Source organism: Sminthopsis crassicaudata, chromosome 3 (assembly GCF_048593235.1).
Source record: "Sminthopsis crassicaudata isolate SCR6 chromosome 3, ASM4859323v1, whole genome shotgun sequence".
NCBI classification, from domain to species: domain Eukaryota; kingdom Metazoa; phylum Chordata; class Mammalia; order Dasyuromorphia; family Dasyuridae; genus Sminthopsis; species Sminthopsis crassicaudata.
This window is the reverse complement of record NC_133619.1, coordinates 288,234,584-288,256,296: the sequence shown is the minus strand read 5'-3', so window position 1 is coordinate 288,256,296 and position 21,713 is coordinate 288,234,584. Positions and strand designations below refer to the sequence as shown.

The following is a 21,713-nucleotide window of genomic DNA, read 5'->3' as shown; positions in this document are numbered from 1 at the left end:
TCTATTTTATGTTGCCTTAATATGGTCCTCCATTTCCATTCTCCATGACTCTGCAGAGGCTGTACCTCATACCTGAATGTACTTTTTACTTATGTCTCTTATGAACCCCAGATTCCCTTATTGTTCATATTACCTGTTGTCTTCTAGATGGTATTTGTGATACATTTATTTTTGCATAATTTCTTCTTCCTTTCCTAAGTATCATGCATATATTTATGTATAGAAAATAAGCTTCTTAAGGGCAGAGAATTATTTTTTACTCTTTATATACTAGCATCTAGCAAAAATAGAGGCTTAATAGATTTTGGTGAATTAAACTAGATTTGCACTTCCGCTCCTACCTTTCCAGTAATTCAGTGACCTACAACACTGGGTTCAGAAGCTCTCCATATTATATCATTACCCTACTGCTTCTTCTTAGATAAAGAACATGCTATTTTTGGGGATAAAAGAGGAACTGATTCTCTCCCTGGGGAACTGCTTTGGTATAGGTTCCTTCTCTCCTATCTCCCAAGATCAAAGACCATTTTGGGATTCTGATTTCAGATGCTCAGCTTTCTCTGGATTTTTCTGAAAATATGTGATGGATAGAGTATAAAGAGGCGGGAAGAGTTGTTCTAAAGAAACATAACTTCAAAACTAGCTCAGGTTGTAACTCCTAAGACTACTTCTCCTCCTCCTCTCTAGAGACCTTCTCATGCTGGCAAAACCTGCACTCCTTTAACTTACAACTCTGATTGGTGGGTTCCTTCCTAGAACCACTATTTGAGAAAGTATCCACACCAACCAGGCTCACTTCAAAGAGGACTTATAATTTCCTAAATTAATTCTCTACCTTCTACCACCTATTGAATCTTCACATAGAAACACATACCCACTTTTCACTCTCCCCTCCACATCTATTCCTTTCTGGTTGCTTTTAAATTCTGTCTCCTTCATTAGAATATAAATTTCTTGAATAGACTTTCTTTTTGCTTGTGCTCTCAATATTTACCATAGTTCCTGCCACATAGAAATAAATGTTTTATCTAGCTAACTATATAGGCCCAGCATAAAGTAACAATTCACAAATGCCAGAATAAATTATTTCTTCCTGATTCAATAAGAATTAAGTAATATCTTTATCTTCAACAAGGCTCCCTAGGAAAATGACACATTTTCCACAGGACTATATAATCAAAATCCCAAACAAAGGCTTACTGCTCTGTAAACTCAGCAACATATTTAGATAATTTCCCAATCATCACCTCTACATTAAGAATCACTTATGATTGGAAGTTTGTGCCAAATCTCTGCCATTCTTCAGGAAAGAAATCTTGTAATGGTTTTAAATAACTAGGTGGCACTAGTAGTCACTATCTAGGAAGTTCAGCACTCTTAATGGCTATTTGGGCATATCCCAGGGAGCCAGAAGCTCTGTGTAGCCATCCCCAGGAATAATTCACCATACTTTAGAAAGGCTAGAGGAAGAATGACTGTTAAAGAAGTGCCATAGATGTCAAATGTAGTCAGTCATCTATGCAAAATTAGCATTAATTAGTTTGTGAGCCTCTTAACCTCTCTGAGCTTCAGTTTTCTTTTTCTAAATTGAAAGGGAGGAGCTAAATGGACACTCTTAATATCCTTTCCAGCTTTCACATTCCCTAATTCTCTGATACGTCTTAAAAGCTTCTTAGGCTCCTAAATATATTTATTACCTCCACCTGCTATTTTTTTAGCATTATGTGAAGCTTTTTGGAATAGAACCCATTCAATAGTACTGTGAAAAGATAGGGACATACTTTCTAATTGATATTGTTTTAGAATAAAATGAAGAGATTATGTTATTGCTGTTTTTGCCTTTTTTTTTTAGCAAAAGTTTTTTTTAATATAGCACTTCATATTCTACTACATGCAATTAATGATGCAAAAACAATTTAAATGGTCTGTATGAAATATTGTCTTCAAGTACAAAACTCACTACTTGTTAATTGCAATTAGCAGGTTCTCTACATGCTGATGCTTTTAATTAAAGAAGGCAATTTGTTGTATTGAGAGTTTTTTCCTAATTTTTAGTTGTGTAACTAGTGGTGTTGTTACTGCTGTTTGTCAATTGGTTATCAATAAGCCAGATAGTGTCCTCTAGTGGAGAAAGAATCTCATTTATCAGAATGTTTAGATACAGCCAAATGATAGATAGCTAATTAGAATATTGCACTGAAGAACAAATGTTGCTGTCAATTGGAATTCACTGGTTGAAGTGAATGTTTTTTCCCTCCCAAGGTCTTTCACACATTGTGCTCTGTTTTGGAAGTCTGCTATACAGTGAGCATTGTTACCAATTAGATAGCACAAGATTTTTTATGATCAATTTTAAAGTGCTTCCATCTGAACCTGGTGGATTTGTGCTGACAGTGCATCTTTCCCTAAAAAGCTGCAGAAGCATTTAATGCAATTTACCATAGCTTTTACAGAAATCAACTAAAGACAGCAAGAATACAATTATCTTTGTGACGTAATTCATGGCAAACATGCATTGGATGCATGAAGCAGTCAATGATTTCACTTTATTGTTATTTAAAAGAAAATAAATATATTGAAGGAGAAATTAAATTATCCTCTTACTCTTATATAAGTGAAAAGCCTGTTTTAGAGTCTTGATACTGATTTTGTTGACAAACATTTCTTCCTGAGTGTCTTGCCTCAATGTATGCTAAAATGATCTAAGATGGGGATTAGTATTATAACTGAGATATCAGAGAAATACCTGTTATTTTTCAGTACCTACGTGGGAGAGGACTGGAAGGTTGTAGTTTGTTTGAATCACTTTTTATCAGAAGCTGAAATTATATTATCATTGTATCATGTTGAAGTAAATTGGTGAGACAGAATGATAGAAAAGAAGGATGGTTGTTATTGGTAGCAAGTTAGAGACTTAGATTTATACAGAATAAAAGGGGAAAATATATTGATATGATTCTTACAATAAAAAGGTCACAAGATATTTAAAATGTACTTGATGATGCAAATGATGCATTATCTATATTATATCAATATCAATAAGGACAAACTCAAATCTTGGAAGGAAGATAGGTGGAAGACTGGATAGATCACTGGCCTGAAGTCAGAAGGGCCTAGGTTCAAATACTAGCTTAGTCATTTACTAGCTGTATGACTCTGGGCAAGGAATTTAATACTGTTTGCCTCAGTTCCTTCTAAATAGCAAACCACTCTAGAATTTTTGCCAAGAATACCCCAACTAGGGTCACAGAGAGCTAGACATAACTGAAGCAAATCAACAATAACAACTCATTATTATGGACTTCTAAAGAGAAATTTTCTGTGCAGATAGACAAGTTGGTCAGTAGGTTGCTAAACAATGGTTGAAATGCTCTCTCTTTCCACACATGGTTTATAAGAATCACATTTTTTTAAATTTCCTGCATTATCATATTTTGTCATTATGTAGGACTTATTGATTCATATACTCAATATTTCCTTTTACCAAGCATTTATTCAATTTTTTCTTTCTTATAAACCTTACTCATCTCTCAGAAGTTTGTGAATCCTCCATGCCTTTCTGTAATTCTTCTCAGGCACACCTTGAAGGCTCTAGGATGTAAGAAATTTATACTTAGATATGCCATTCTGTTTGTAGTCAGACTGCAAAGCTAATTCAGTAGTAACTTAACAATAGAAAAGGCATTGTGATGGTGTAATGGATAGAATGATGAACTTGAAATCAAGAAGAAGTTAATTTAAATTCTCCTTTACATACTTAATATTTGTGTGACCCTGGGAAAGTTATACTAACCTTAGTATCTTAGTGTCATACTTTGCACACCTGAAAAATCAGGAGGTTTTATTTAATTCATTGATATATTAGAGCAGCCTTCCAAGAGCTGAATTTTCAGTGTGAGTCATTTTTACCTCAGAAATAAGCAAACTTTACAAATTAAGAGTTTTATTTGTTTTATTATTATCCAAAATTAATGAAATAATGGAGACATAGTTAATAATACAAATTAAACTTAGAGGTGTGGCTTGAGTACATTCTCCCTATCCCAACCCAAACTTATCTCATCTCCCTCTGGGCAGGATTTGCCTTTCTTTTTCTTGCATTTGTATCTGGTATTTTCTTTGATTATCTTCCACTCTTAGAATTCTTTCCCCCATCATTTCCTTTTTTCTGGCTGCCAAGCCTTCCATTAAGTGACAGCTAAAAGATCACCTTCTACTAGTTAAAGACTTTAGCCTAAAAAGGCTAGGGTCTTCAACTGCACACAGGGCCATCTCTAGTCTTCCTGATCTATATCTGGACCTTGATGGTTCCACAAGAGAAAGTGATTTTGCATAGCCCTCCTTCAATTAAATCCAATTCGAATTTATGTTATGACATCATCTTCCTTCAAGGAAGAAGTCTTCCTTGATCCCTCTTAATGCCAGCGCCTTCACTCAATTGATTGTCTCTAATTTAAACCCTGTATGGAAATATATCTTGTGTGTACCTAGCTGTTTTCATGTTGTGGCCACCATTAAACTGGGATCTCCTTGAGAGCTGTAGGGGACTGTCTTATTACTTTACCAACATCCCCAGTGCTTAGCACAAAGACTGCTACATAGTAAATATTTAATAAATGTTTCTTGTCTGACTGACTGTATCCTAAGAAATCAGTACAGTATCTGGCTTATAATTAGAAATTATTCAATATTTGTTGCCTTGCTTTGCCCCATTTAGTCCCTAGCTAGATCTATTTTCCATACATGCAAAAATTCAATTCCTAGACAGTATTTCTCAATAACAACAGTAACAAAGACTGATGTGATATAATATTTAAAGATTTGAAAAGTAATTTAAATATGTCATGTCATCTGTGGTCTTTCCCCATTAGACTATGAGTTCCTTGAGAGCAGGCACTATTTCTTGGCCTTTCTTTATATTCTTTGGCACTGCTAGACACTTAGTTAGCACCTAATAAATGATTATTGACTATTTAATTCACTTTCACTCACAATAATAGTGTAAGATAAATGCTGGCAACATTTTCATTTTATAGATGAACAGAAAAAAATTTAACAAACTTATCTAGGATCATACAAGCAAGTGTTTGAGACAGAATCCAAATCTGTGCCTTCAGTCATTCATTTAGTTAATAAATTTTCATTAAAAACATTAACGAAGTTGCTAAGCAGTGTATAGAATAGAGTGCAGGGCCTGGAATCAAGACCTGAATTTAAATCTAACCTGAGACACTTATTAGCTGTGTGATCCTGAGCAAGTCACTTAACTTTGTTTGCCTCAGTTTCCTCATCTGTAAAATGAGCTGAAAAGAAAATGGCAAACTAATATCTTTGCCAAAAAAAAATGGGGTCATAAAGAATCAGGCATGACTGAAATGACAGAACAATAATAACAATCCCATCTAAAGAAAGCATTAGGGTAGGTGTCTCTTCTCTCACATCTCTCTACATATATTTCCATGGTTCCTCCTTGATTCTCACTGATAATCTATCTAGCTCAATCCATTTTTCTTGTCTGAGGCCTACTTCTTGCTTGAAAATCTCCAAGGTATATGGAAATTGTAAGGGAAATATCCATGGAAAAGGTTAGGAGTGAAAGGAAGAAGTGGGGATTGATATTAAAAAATATATATAGGTTTTTCCCAGAAGGCTTCTTTAATAGCTTGTAGTGCAAAAAACTAACTAATCAAAACAGCAAGATAAAGTAACATTATATATAAAATTCTACACTGCAACCCCTAACTCTCTACCAAGAGAAATTATTTATGTTTCATTATCTCTTTTTTAGGATTAAGACTGCTTATTAAAAATTAATCTGAGGATTGCTGCTTTTTAGTGCTTTTTTCATTTATACTATTTTAAAAAAATATTTCACCTGTTTCAGTTCTGTCTTATTCATGACCCCATTTGGATTTCTCTTGGCAAAAAATACTAGAGAGGTATACCGTTTACTTCTCCAGATCATTTTATAGATTAGGAAACTGAGGCAAACAGAGCTAAGCTATTTGCTCATGCATCTGTAAGTGCCTGAGTCCAGATATCTACTCAGAAAGAGGACTCTTCCTGGCTGTATCCAGTGTACCACCTTGCTGTCCTTACATTTACTGTTTCCTTGGCACTGTTTACTTTGCTTTTATTCCTACAAGTCTTCACACGTTTCTTTGAATTCCTCATATTTATCAATGCTTAAAGAGTAAGAGTTTCTCATGACATTCATATACCCTAATAAGTTCAGCCAGCCCCATTCAATAGGGAGGCTCCCCAATTTTTGATTCCACAAAAAGTGGTCCCATAAAGGTATAGAAGGTACCTTTATTTCTGTCTTTGACCTTACTGGCAAATATGACATGGACTATTAGTTATGATACATTAATAACCTTCCTTTTCATTTATGGGAAACTTTAGCCACAGTAGAGATAAATATTAATTTTCAGTTGAACACCTGGCTTATTAACACTCTCTTGTCAACCATTGTTATTATTTCTAAAGTAGATCATATTCCCTTTAATGCATACTCTTTGAAAATCATTTATTGGAAATGTACTGTGACTTCATAAGATCTGTCATAGTGCACAAAATGAGGTAAAAACTTGGTCTTTTTAAAAAAAAATCATTATAGTAATGTTGATTATGTTTAAATATCCAGTTATTGGAGAAATCTTTTGATCTTGGCCTGGGATTTAATAATAGCTTACATTTATTTAAAGCTTTAATTATTGCAAAGTTCTAAGATTTTCATAGTTGATATAGTATATAAAAGCGTCTGTGTCATAAAAAAATTCATCAATGATTTGAATATTCAATTACCAAAAATAAGGTCTTTCAGGTTTGTAAAAAATACCAGAATTTATAATGTGTAAGCCATTTCGGAGTATTGGATTATAGAATAACTACACAACATCAGAAGGTGAATCTAAATTCTAATAATTGAGCCATAGTGAAACGGAACACTACTTAATTAACTACCCAACTAGTACTCAAAATTAAGCAGATACATAATTGTGTGATCTTGAACAAGGAGAAGTTATTGGCTGATGATGAATTTGTTCCATTGTAACTAGTGCCATCTGAATTTTGTCATTAAAAGATATTATCTTAATGTTTATTACCTTCCAATTTTAAAATTCTATAGAAATAATTTATGAAGAACTTCTTATATTCAAGGCACTTTTTGTGAGTAAAGATATAGGGACAAAAATGGAATATGCCATGCCCTCAAGGGGTTTATATATGCAGTACAGTGTAATGCAAATTTGTAATCAAAAATCTAAATTCAAATTCCATCTCTGTTACATATATCTATGTGACACTAGTTTGAATTTGAGCAAGTCACTTATAGTCTTCTTGTGTGCTTCAGCTGTAAAAAGGATATATATATATTTTTTTAAATTATTGACCTCTGAGGCCCCTTTCAGGTTTAAATCTATGATCCTTTGTTGTGCTGGAGGTAGAGTGAGGGGAGAAGGGGAAAATAAATTATGGACATAAATAAATACAGTAATAATTTGAAAAGAGAGAGAAAGTATTAGGGGAGGCTTAATAGAAAAGTTGGTTACCTTAATCTCAATAGAAGTTGGGAATCCCAAAGGATTGATGATGAAGATGGAAAGTATTCTAAGTTTGGAGATTAGCCTGTCCAAAAGACAGAAGGAGAGCATGGAACACTGAGTTTAGAGAAAAGCTAGTGGTCTTTTTGGATGGCATGTAGAATTTGTGAAGAAGAAAAATATAAAACAATATTGGAAAATAAGTTGAATCCAGATTGTGCAGGAACATAAATGTCCACCTACGAGATTTGTACCTAAACCTAGAGGCAAATAAAGAACAACCAAATGTTTTTGAACAGAGTAATGGTGTGATTAAACCTGTGCCTTAAGAAGATTATTTCTGGAAACTATATGGAGGATGAACTAGAAATAGGAGAAACTGGTGGCAGAGAAAGCAATTAGCAGGCTAATGAAATTGTTTAATCAGGAGGTCATAAGGATCTCTGTAATAATAGTTCTGGAAGTATAAGTGCAGAAAAACTCTTATTTGGGAGAAGCAAATATATACTATATCCTGAATCTGGTTTGTAAACAGAGCAAGTTGAAATACTATGAGGGTGTCATTAGGGTTCTTTTGGAACTTTGGGATGGAACTAGGCTGAAGAAGAGATTCATACTTTAAAGTTTCCTGTCTATATCCCATATTGTGTTGGACAAAAAATGACAAAAGGACACTCTCAAGATTTCTCTTAAATACTTTAAAATTGATTGTATGACGTGGGACACAGGCACAGGGCTGCCTAACATGGTGTGTCCTCATCAGAGAAAGTGTTGTGCTCTATGAGCAAAGCAGAACTGAATTGGCTCAAAAGAAATGCGAGATGCACAAAGAGAATCAAAAGAATCAACCCCAAATGTTCCTAGATACAATTTGTGTCCTACATGTAGTAGAGAATTCCAAGCTTGCTTTGGTTTGTTCAGCCATAATGCAATGTAACTGGACTCTAAAATAATGATGTCATTTTGGTTCACTTCAAGAACAAAGAACAGCAACCAACCAGGAGACAGAATAAAAATGGGAATCCTTTTTACTTCTTCCAGTTTCACAGTAAATATAATTAGCCATGCTTGGGGGTATCTATTACAATTCCTTTAGAAGAAACAGACTAGTTTGAAGTTAATTTACATAGTATCCTAGCAATACAGTCTATTTTTATGGATGAGTTATATAAACTAAATCTCAGGCATTTGTTGTCTTCTGACTTTTGAAAATTTACAATTAAATTCAAAGCATTATCTTAAAAAAGAACTTTTCTGTTATCCTAGAGCTTATCAATTAAACATCCTCTTGACTAGTTTGTGCCAATGTTATTTCCTTGCTAACATCTACAAAGTCTAAAATTTCCAATCATAGACCTTATAATAATTTCTATAAAGATCTCCATACCATGTGAAAAGGATTAATAGAATAAAAATTAATTTATGCTAATAACTAGCTATTTTTAATTTTTGTTTTCTTGCCATTTATTTATACCAGTAATTCAAACTCTATATGAACCCAGATAGTTGAATTTTAAGTTGAAATATAACAGTTCAATTACATGCTTTTCATTTCCTATATTTTAAAATTTGAAATATAAAGCATAATCAGAATAGGACATAGTCTTTAACTACTTGTAGCAATTTAGGATGAAACTATTGTACTGATAGCCATTTCCCAAATGGACAAATAGTACTTATGGAAATAAATGAATGATATAGTTTCAAAGGATCATGAACTCCTAGAGATGAAATGACCTTTATAGTTCATCTAGTTCAATGCCTTAACTTTATAGATGCCTCAAAAATTCTTTAAGAACTAAGTATTGATCCTCTTTTGCTCCCTGTGGAGATAGTTAAGTGAATGAAATAATCATTCCTTTCTAACATGCCTTTACTCTTATTTAGCAATTTGATCTAAAGATGGGTGAGTAGTAGGTAAGTAGGTAGAAAAGTTTACTGATTTATCTTCCTTTAAGAAGAGCATTAATAAAGCATCCGCCTTCTTTATTTTTCACTTAAGTTATCATGAGGCAAATGCTGACTCACTTCTTCCTTCTTGAGAAAACTAGACTGTTGGAATTTCTTCATTTGCATCCTTTGCCCTTAGGAATGCCAAGGTGAAGAACAGGACAAAACTTAGAAGTTCATATCTTCCAACCTAGACATGGACAGAGTGTTAACAATTACTAAGAATAAATCTATGTGAAATACTGAAAACTTCTGCATGCTAATAACAATGACTTTTAAAGCTACTATATTTTACTATTACTACTATGACTACATGTATTACTACTACTACTACCAGCACCTCCTACATTGTCAATGAATTTTTGAATTTTTCCAAGTACTTTATTTGATCCTCCTAACAATCCAGTAAAGAGGTACTAATTTATTTATTTTATCATAAGCATTTTGCCATAGTTACAGAGGCACTAAATTTAGGGCATAGGAAATTTAGGTTAGACATTTCCTGAATCCAAATTTGGTACTTTGTGGAGTGTATTATGTTTTATTTTTTATGTTTTTTCCTTTTATTCTATGGTGGTTATATGCAAAGTGTAATATGATGCTTGGAATCAAATCCTGATCTCAGAGTTGTCTTGAGATCACTTAATTTATCACAGTTTGAGAACTGGAAACAGCTATTGAGATAGCAGAGGGAATGGATTTGTGATTTGGGGTGGGGGAGAAGATATATTCCTTGATAGCGTACTAGTGCAGGCTGATAAATTGTCTTTAGTTTATAGGTAGATGACAAAATAGTTAAGAGTACTAGACTAGGAATTAGTAAATATCTTAAGTCAGATTTGAGCTCAGAAAAATGGCACTCTATCTACTGTGCATTGAGTCTACTGGATCAGAATTTGAAATGCTTCAGATACTAGGTATGTGCCTAAGGAAAATCATATAACTTCCATCTCCCTTCATTTCTTCCTCTGTAAAATAAGAATCAGCACCTATCTCACAGAGTGGCTGAAAGAATCAGAAAGATAGCATACAAAGAGCTACCTATATGCTAGCTGTTTATATTATTTTAATTATTGTTTTAAAGATTTGTCTAGGACACTAAGAGGTCAAATAACTTGTTCATGTTCACAGAGCACTGCAGAGTATGACAGAAGTAGAACTTTAATCTGCAACAACAACATAACTTTTCTATTTTTTTTTTTACTATCAAGCTGAATATGTTTAGTATATGTTCAATAGTTTTTGTCATTGTGCTATTTTGATGCCTCCCATTGAATTTGATATGTTTGAATATGTTAATAATTTTGCATCTAAAGATAGATGATGCCAAGAATTAGATTAGTGTGGTTTTCTTCCTATTTGTATTATTGTGCACATACATGGACATTACTGATTTAAAATTAGACTTTTCATAGACTAAATTAGATATTTGTAATATTTTTAGGCAACCTTGGATTACTGGATTTTCAGATATTTTTTTGTCAAAGATGTGGCTTCCATTACGCATTCTCATATATGATGATCTAAATCACATGAAAAAAATTATCAATATTTCTCACTCCAGTGACCAAACCACTCTGCCAAAAGCATATGCTCTTTATTTTTGACCTAAGTGTAAAAACATAAATCTGAAAAATATCACTTATATTATATAGCCCTCAAAATAATCAAAATCTTTCCTTCTAGCTTGTTCAACAAATTAAATATTTTAAAATAACATGTTTTCATTATTTCTTTGTAACAGGCAATTTGGCTAATCTAACCTGTCGAGCATTCTTTGGATACAGTGGAGATGTCAGTCCCTTAATTTACTGGATGAAAGGAGAGAAGTTTATTGAAGATCTTGATGAAAATCGGGTCTGGGAAAGTGATATTAGGTAAAACATATGTTGTTGTCAGTATTTTATTTTCCTTTTACTATATTCTATGAACTTGCTTAGATAGAGAATGCAGTCCTGAATAAAGAGAACTTTTTTTTATTGCTACTCTGACAAAAAACAATCCTTTTAACATTGAATGACAGAGAGGAAAATTTGTTAAGGGACTGACTGATGAAATGCAAAACAAGTATGCCAATTGAGAAGTTACAGGAAATAAACATGTCAAGAATAGTTTTCACTAAGGAATACAGTATTGTTCAAGAGATCAAAGTACAATAAAAATATAGAAATTGTGATAGAATGGTTTTCCTAAGTATTCTCAATAATAGAAGAAAAAAAGAAAAAGAAACATTATCAAGCTACTTGATAGAGAATATTGTAACATTCCTATCTTTCCACATATACTTCTTATACATTCTAATTAACTAGTAAACTGAAAAGCACTTGAGGAAAGTACAAAATATTGGGCAGTAAAATGTATTCCTTGTATGAAATCTTCCTTATTCTGGCTTTGATGCACAAATATTTATGTGGTAGAGATGATAAAGAGGAATAAACTTGCAAAAATAATCAAGGTTGAAGAGAGAAACCAAAATCCCCTGCACTTCTTTCTTCTGGCTTCAAGGTCTGTCTGCATTACTCACTAAAATTGTGCTTCATTACAGCTACTGAATCTTAAACACACTTTAAATGTACAAGGTTATACTAGCCACAATAAATGCCTTATGAGAGAATCAAATTGATGAATAAAGTTCTGAACTTTATCTTCATCTGAAGATCACATTATCTAGGGTAAGAGAAGCAATGTTAGTATTTTCTGTTTGTCATCTTCAACATGTAAGCTGATAAAGGTAACAGAAAAAAAAATAGTGTTCAAAAGAAGATAGACCCATGCAATCTTTTGAGCTTATTCTAATCAGGTTTCTCTTCTTTGGGCAGTGGCAAGATAGAGCAGGCATATCTCACCCTAGTGTATTCTAATTTTATCATGCACAGCCCAGACCAAGTGTGCTATGAAATGTGGAATGCAATTGAGCAATATTTCTTATTTAAAGCTTCACTATTGTCTTTCACCCAGAGACTTTGAACTTCAGAAGTTTAAAAGGAGCCATAAACCTCTTTACAATGGTTTTTGTTTGTTTATTTGCTTTTGCTTGATCTGGGAAGACTCTGAGGAAGTTTTTCATTTTCTCTCCAGAAGAAGAAAGTATGTACCCGTGTGTGGGTGGGAATTGAGGAAAGATAGAGACACAGCTAGAGGGTAGTAAGAGAAAGTAGCTGGAGTTTAAGGAAATATCATCTATTTGCTGCATAGAATGCTAAACTTTTTGACAGTTAGGTGGGGGAACTTTTTACCATTCATTTCAAATGTCAGAATTAACTATTTTATCAGAACATTCAGCCTCGAGGTTAATAATTTCACATTTCTTTAAAAATAGGCAATTATATTTTATCATTAAAAAATGCCAGACTAGGGGCTTTAACTGAAATGTCACAATATCACAGAAATGTGTTTCTTGACATAAGCTGAGAAATGACTTTATAGCCTAGGACATCATAATTTTTCACCTACTTAGACCAATACCATAATCTACCTCATACAGAAAACAATTTGTAAACTTTTCTTCAAGGTGTCCTTCACCTCTCTGTTTTCACTATGTGAGTTGTCCTTCTCGGGAAGATAATTAGCTGCAACTGTCATTTGCATCCTCCTAGACAAGAATTCTCATTAAAAGTGAGGAACAAAGAGGCATGATGTAATTTAATTAAGATCACATCAAACCATAGCCAAATTTGAAGATCAAGTATTGTAGATTGTGAGTAATATAGAAAATCAAAATCATGCATTAATCTGACAATGCGTATATTTGTGTATATGTGTTATTCAGGATTCTTAAGGAACATCTTGGGGAGCAAGAAGTTTCTATCTCATTAATTGTTGACTCTGTAGAGGAAGGAGATTTGGGAAATTATTCTTGTTATGTTGAAAATGGAAATGGACGCAGGCACGCCAGTGTTCTACTTCATAAACGAGGTAAAAATGACTTTTTTTATGGGTATTATATATGGAAAGGACTTTTTATTCTTACCTTGACTCTGGGAAAACATGAGACACTTAAAAAAAAAAAAAAGAATGATTCCTATATTCTCAACAAAGCTATAATTAAAGTAACATACTAGCATTGCTACAATGACTGGCAGCTTTTTAAAAATGTACAACAAAATATTACAATAATTTTAATTTTAAATGAATTTTAGTATCAACTTTCATTTTTTGTCACCATCATCTCCCTTCATTACAATTCCACCAGCTGCAAACTTTTCCTCTTAATAAAGGAAAACATTTAAGCAAAGTCACTAAACACATCTGTCTGGTTGTGTATGTTACATTCCACATGTGCAGTCTCTATCTCTTTGCTGAGAAGAGGATGGTTTCTTACCCTATCTGTTCTGAGATTGTTCATTGCAATTCCATTGGACTTTAATGGTTCTTAATGTTGTGAAAATCAACATTATTTTATCACTTTCACATATTATCCTCCTGGTGATGTTCTTTCTGAATCAGTTAATATGTATTTCTGTGTTGTTTTTTCTTCTGAATTCCTCATATGTGTCATTTCTTAGGGTAACAATAATATTCCATCACTTTCATATTCCACAGGATGTTCAGTTGTTTCCTATTGGGTACCCATTTTGTTCTTGTTTCCTCCTCATAACCACAATGGTTGCTGCTGAGATTAACTACTATATTTTCAGGCAGGGTCAAACTGGGAATTTATTTTGCTGAAATATGCATGTTTATGATGATGATTTTTGTCACCCTCTTCCTTCTGTTGTTCTTTTGGTTCAGTGATGTGAAATAATGGAAGGAAAATCATATATGCATATAAAATAAATTAATTTACTAAAAATAAAACTTTAAAAAGAATAAAGTAGAAAGAGCTAAAATACTAGTTAATAAGCAAATCATTCTTTTCTAGACAAAGGAGATAAAAGATGAAGATAAAACCTAAATAAACCTCTATTAGCATTGCTAAAGTGAATTTATACTACCGATACAGACATAGAAAGGTAGGTGTTTTGTTTAAAAGTCCAGCAGGAACATTGCAAATCAGATATTCTAGCAGTCTGCCTTAAGACATAATTCCTCTTAACCTTCAGGGCAGATCACCTTTGTGACTTGAAGGGATCAGCTACAGAAATTCCCACTGCCCCTGAAGAAGCACTTTCTTGGTTTGTAACCATGGAGAAAATGTCTAATAGCCAAACAGACTAGTGATTCCACTAGGGACTATAATAGAAACATACTTATACATAATGCTTCTTTAGAGGCAGTGGGAATTTCTGTGGTTGATCACAATGCCCCTTCTGGACTTTTGAGTCCTTAATCATAGCAAAAGAAGCAAGTATTACTAACATAAAATCAATTCAAAAATAACTGCACAAAACTCTATAACATATCTTTATCTTATTTTTAAAGGCCACCAGGAAATAATTAACTAATTCATTTAAGAATATATCTACTAGGGGAAAAAAAAAAAAGATTCTTGACCTACCTAGCCTCAGCAAAAAAAGAAAAAAAAAAAAAGAATATATCTACTGGTTTATGTTATAAGCACTATAGAATTTCAATTTTGTAATAGATATTATACTAATAATAATTCCAGAAGAAATCTAAATAATATTGCCTACAATTTAAGTGTTTATAAACTAAAGAATATGGGGCATGAGCTGCATTTTTTTCACCCTTCATCAGTAAATAAAAGGGATGAACAAGTCCAATTTTTTTTAATGAAGAGCTAACTAAGCTAACAAACAAACATGAAACTTGAAAATAGGATTTGGATTTATGGATCTGGTTAAACAATAATAAAGATATGACAGATTCTTGACCAGAGATGGAGTATACCTAACAAAATGTTCATTACCAGATATCTTGCAAATCTAACCTAAATATCTTTAAACTAAAAAGGATGAGGAAAAGATAGGAGTATTTATATGTATTTCCCAAGATAGATGCTATAGAATATGTCCACAGAGTAAAGAAAATAGGAGATTCATAATTCATAGCAGAAAAAATTTTTTTAAATAGAATTAGCAGTAAAATGTATTGCTTCAAAGGTCCCTAAATATAAATGTGCAAACAAACATAAGAATTAGTAACTTTAATGCAAGATCTCGCAGATATCACTGAAAGTTGGTAGAATAAAATTCATGATTAGACCATAGTTCTCCATGAGTATATTTTATCCAAAATAAATGGAGTAGATAAAAATGAGTGAGGTTGACATTATGCATTAATATCTACTCATGTAAGAAAATCCAAGAACTTTGTATTTGGTTGAAGATCAAAAAAGGAAGAAACAGAAGGAATTGTTCTACAGAACATAAAAACAAACAAATGAGTTGCAGTTTAGACAAATAGAAAGCCTCACACAGAGACAAAGTATAATAATGATTAAAAAAAACCAAACAAACAAAAAAACAAAAAACAACTTCACTTATCCAGATAGCTGCAGGAGCCCCATATATCCATATCTATCATATTCTGTATCTACCTCTTCTTATTCTCATGTACCACTCTCTATTGAGAGAAGTGTTTCATCATCTGTCTGCTCTGCTCTTCAAAACCTCTTAGTATCTTTAAATGAAACTCCATTTGTAGTATTTGCCCATTTCTGAGATATAAATGTTCACAATGAAAATTTAACAATTGGCTCCCACTAGTTGACTCTAGCTCACCTCTGAATTATATAGTACTTCAAAAATTCTCAAGTGTGATTGGTGAGCCTCTTTGAAAGGGTCGTTTATATCAAAAGTGTTTTCCTAATAATTCTAAGACACTTTGTTATCTAATATCTAAATATTGATACATATAATCAGCATAAACTCTTTTAAGTCATCCTGAAACCAATAAGTTTCATAACCATTGACTTTCACAGCAAAATTTGATAACTGCTTTCCCCCTTCATTCTTTATTCAAGTCATTCCATCCAACTTACTTCTCCACAGGTTAAAAATGTTTTGTACTTATATTCTGCCTTCATAAATCATACCTACCATTTCTGAAGTGAAATAAAGGGTTTTCGTAACATTGAATTTCTCTATTATCTCAGTGTGCCCATTGATGTTATCCCACTTTGCCAATATTTCTAATATGGTATAACAAGTTTAATAGAGTTTTGCTTTATTGTATTTCAATAGATATTACATTTTTACAAATTGAAGATTTGTGGCAACTTTAGGTTGAACAATTCTATTGGTATCATTTCCCACTAGCATATGTTCACATCATGTCTCTGTGTTGCATTTTGTTAATTCTCATAATATTTCAAACTTTTTTTCATTACTATTATATTTGTTGTAGTGATCTATTTTTATCATTGATCTTTGATATTACTATTATAATAGTTTTGAGATATCACAAACCATGCCTATGTAAGATAGTGACCTTAATCAATAAATGTTATGTGTGTTATGATTGTTCCATCAACTTCCACTCCCCTCTCCCTCCTTTAAGCCTATCTTTTCCCTGAGACATATGAATATGGAAAATAGGCTAATTAATAACCCTGCAATGGCCTGAAAGTGCCCAAGTAAAAAGAAGAGTCAGAACTCTCTCATTTCAAATCAAAAACTGGAAATGATTAACTTTAATGAGGAAGGCATGTTGAAAACCTAGATAGGCCATTACCCTGATCAGGCAGCAGCAATCAACATCAAAGACCCTCGACCAGCAAAAAGATTATGACTCTTTCAAGGATCAAATGATGATTAGCACTTTTTAGCAAGAAAGTATTTTTAATGAAGCTATGTACATTTTGACATAATATTGTTGCACACTTAATAACATAAATAAGACTGTAATAATAAGCACTGAAAAACCAGAAACTTTGTGTGACTAGCTTGATTGCAATACTTGCTTTATTGAGATGGTCTGGAATCAAACCTGCAATAATAGCTTTTAAGCATACCTGAATCCCATTCCCTGCCTACTTGTAGTACTGACGATACCCTATATGAATGAGAAGCTAGGTAGATCCTTTAAGCCTTTTTTGCCCACTTAGACTTTTTTTTTTCTATTGTCTGATCTTTGGTCATAATGCTGCTCTCCCAGTAAGAAGCTTCCAAATCTACTGTCTTCATCAACTTCTAAGCCTATACATAGGGCTAGATTACCCTCTCATCTATCCTTATGTGAACTTCATTGTCTTGCATCTGTGTTCACATTATTTATGTTGCCCATGGGCTAGTGCTAAGAGGATTTTCTTTTGTGTTTCTCTGCCATAAATAAGTAATTTTTTGTGGGTAGTGTAGGAAGCAGCGATGATTTTTAAATAAATCAGTTTCCATTCTATACCTGCTCAAACTAGAATGAAAGATAGGAAATAAGTTTTAGTTATGGGAAATGTGTGAAAAATTGTGGTCATGCCTAAAAATAGAAGAGGTTTTCATAAAGCAGAAATGGACAGGGAATAACAATGAATATAATTTGTAATGTCACCATTTTATTTTGAGTTAAATGAAAATTAAAGCCTGCTTCCTCCAGGGAAATGTACTTCCTGGTCAATCTGGTTGCTTTGTAACTGTCCTATTAACTGGTATTCTAGCAATCTAGTTCAGAGTAGGTAGGTTTAGATTTATTGATTATATGAAGACAGTAAGTCATTCTTCACAGAAGTGATTTTGCAAACTGGCAAAGCCTTCATCCCAAGGAATAAGCAGTAGTTAACAATGATCAACAACCAGGTTTTCTCCATTCCCCTCAAATCCAAATTGCTTCTTTCTTTCCTAACAATGTAATCAATAGATACTAGGCTTAATCAATAAATTCCCTGGCTCACAGAATATCTTTAGTAATGTAATTAAGACAGAGATCATTTAGGATACGTTATTTTAAAGCCTGAATGATTTTAAACCTATTTACTGTACTGTATCATCTTCACTTTGCCTATTGTATTTTCTTAGTATTTTTACTCACTGAAAAAATAAAAGTAAGATTATAGAACTATTTCTAGCATCACAAAGGACTGAATTTTTTTTGCCACTTTTAGCCAGACATTGCCAGACATTTGAAAACATATAATAAATAAATCATGCATAGGTATGTAGATAATAATATTCTCCCTTTAAATTTTGTTGGAGGTAGTGATGGTCAGTAAGTGAAGGTCCTGACCTGTGATTTCATCAATCAAGGGAATTCTCAGTAAGAAACGCATAGTACTGATGTAGATCAATAAACCATCTCTAGTTCTTGGTCTTTCAAAGTCATCTAGGGCAAATGGGAGATTAAGTGATTTGCCCATCATTTCCCACCGCTAAAAATGAACATCTTATCTTTCTATCTATATTTTGAACCATACATAGTTGTTTTGGGGTGCTGAGAGAGCAAAGGACTTGCTTTGGTTACTAGCATATATCAGAGTTAGTACTTGAACCCAGACAGAAAATTCTAAGATGGGCTTTCTCTGGAACACTAGTCCTTTCTTAGCAAATAAATCAGCTATTGAAAATAACTGTAAAAATAGAAATTGTTTTCTACAGTAGTACACATAATATGTCATGAAAATATGTTTCAATATAGACATATCCAAAGTAGTAACTTAAATTATGTTTATTCAGTAAAACAATGAAATTATCAGAATTAGCTTGACTGGTATAGTACAAAGAGTGTTGACGTTGGAATTAGAAGGTCTTCAAATCTCAGATAATTTGATTTATTAACTGTGTAAACTTGGGAAAGTTACTGAACTTCTCAAGACCCTAGTGGCTCCCCAGGTCAGAAGACCCTTCTTTAGACACCACTTTGCTATAGGTATTGTTTTTCTGTATTAGAATGAAAGCTCCTTGAGGACAAGAACAGTGGCACTTTTGTAGTACTTATGTCCCTAGAGCTTAATAGAGTAAGCTTAATGAAAAGATTTGTTGAGGTTTTTGTCTGTTTCCTTTCCTTCTTCTCTCCCTTACTTCATTTCTCCATCCCTCTTCCTTATTTCCTTTCTTCTTTCCCCCCTTTTTTCCTTGATCCCTCTTTTTCCATTGCTCCTTTTCCCCTTCTGTCCTTCCCTTTCTTTATTTCCACTTTTCTTCCTTTCCTTCTTGCCTTCTATTTCTCATTCATGCAATGATCAGGTTCCTTCTCCTAAAAGAAACCTTTGCAGATTTCCCAAGATATTAATATCTCCTTTTCTAATCACTGTATTTATTTTTCATTTATCTCTTGGTGAATGTATTGGGCTCAATGTAATATAGTTTCCTTAATAATAATTAAAAAATACTTTTGTGTTTTTATCTTCAACATTTAGCACAACTGATAAATATTGGGTGTTTAAGAATATTCCATTGTTTGTCTGATTCCATGAGCTGTAAGATCTCTTCCAACTCTAAAGATCAACCTTTAGAGCAAATTTGGAAGCCTTCATGAGTCTAAGTAGACATGTATTGAATTATATTCATTGTATTTCTTTCTTCTCAGTCATCTTTACTGATTTTCTTCAGAGTTTAGTTGTGGGTTCTTTTTTTTTCCTCCTGATTTATAAGTGACTTGGTGAGCTCATTAACTTTCATGGCTTCAATTATCTTTTCAGTCTTTGACTAACTAGAGAGGTATAGGGTGCCATTATGTTATGGCACTCAATATGTTCTTATTTGCATGAAATATTCCTTTTTCCATAACTGTCTTTCTATTAGCTACATCCCCCACTGCCAACCATGTTTGGAAAGCTTTCCCTTTTTATTTATACCTCTTAGTTTCTCTGATTCAAGAGTCAGCTCAAACACTACTTTCCCAAGAGGCCTTGACTTACTCCCTTCAGTAATAGCACTTTCCCCTATGGGATTACCTGCCATCTATTTCATATATTACTTGTATGTACCTGTTTCCTTTCAGGTTATTTATCTTAGTCTGTGAGCTCCTTGAGAATGGATATATTTGTTTTTTTGTATCTCTAAAATTTATTAAAGTGTCTGTCATATGATAAGGATTTTTAAAAGATTATCTATTCCCCCCCTGGTTTTGATACTCTATAACTGACTCAAATATGGTTCTACTTAAAATGATCCATTATAGATTATTATTTCATGATACTCCTAAAAAGCTCATAGAGGGACTTATTATAAACTGTCTTATCTATAAGAGATGTTGGAGAATCCAATCCTTTCTTTAAACTGATAGGGAAACTGTTCCCTAGAGGAAGAAAATGGCTCATCCTAGATGATACCAAATTCAAGCATTACTCAAATATCTAAAACTCAATATTTCCAAAACAGAATTCATATTTCTCCTAAATTTATCCCTCTTCCAAACTTCCCTATTCCTATAAAAGGCACCATGATCTTTCCAGTGTCCCACACTCCTAACCTCAATGTTTTCCTCCCCCCACAAGCAGTTAAGTGTTTTTTGCATGCATAAATTTTTTTCACATCTAAACCTTTCTCACTTAATTTTCATCCTAGATAAGGACTTTTTCTCCTTTTGCATAAAAAAATATCAATGCCCTCCCAAGTAGACTTCTTCAAATATCTTCCCACACCAATCCATCCTCCACACAACTGCCAAATTTTTCTTAAGTGCATTTCTGACTGTGTCATTCTCCCACTCAACAGATCCATATGTCCTTTAGGATTCTTATTCCCTTTAGAATCAAGTATATCTACTCCTCTCCATTTTAAAGCTCTTCACAATCTGGCCTCAACCTATTTTTCTTGCCTCATTACATATTTCTCTCCATTCAAATTGAATCCTCACAGAGCCTTACAGACCTATATCAATGACTCTACAAAGACCAGACCCAAAGACCAGAAAATTTTAGCAGAAACAAAATGATTATCTTCTCACTGAGTTGCTGAATTCCTGGTCTTTCATATGGATATATGGTCAACAAATCTTTGCACATTCGAACCTATCCTATGTTAGTACTGGGAATGGAGCCACAATTTATTGAGTTCCATTTTCAAAGCCTTAGTATTATCTTTGTTTCCCAATTTCTGACATAAAATCAGGTGCCATTCTACCTTTTCTTTTTATTTTCTTCCCAATATTTCTCACATCTATCTCGTCCTCTCCATTGATACCATTCTATATACAGAAACTCATTATTGTGATTCTCATAAAACTTTCCCCTATCCTTCAATTATACCACACTATTATATTCTAGTATCAAGTACTACTATATACTAGTATGCATAGTATAATATGCAAAATTTATACACCCACTATATCTTTCTTATATGTTGACTTGATTATGTCACTCAATCGTCCAGAACCTTTCCTTATCTCTCATTTTTCTATTACATGTGGTTTCAACTCTTTTGATTGATATTCAAAGTCTTCTGT

General features: G+C 33.1%; 1 protein-coding gene across 4 annotated transcripts in view; it reads left to right on the top strand.

Moving 5' to 3' along the window:
* IL1RAPL1 (interleukin 1 receptor accessory protein like 1) overlaps window positions 1–21,713 on the top strand; it is a 1,478,533-nt gene that overhangs the window by 1,408,538 nt on the left and 48,282 nt on the right. For all 4 annotated transcript variants that reach the window (XM_074300886.1, XM_074300887.1, XM_074300889.1 and 1 more), the window contains 2 exons: window positions 11,242–11,374; window positions 13,267–13,412. In XM_074300886.1, the coding sequence (XP_074156987.1) occupies window positions 11,242–11,374; window positions 13,267–13,412 (279 nt within the window). The remainder of the gene's footprint in view (window positions 1–11,241; window positions 11,375–13,266; window positions 13,413–21,713) is intronic.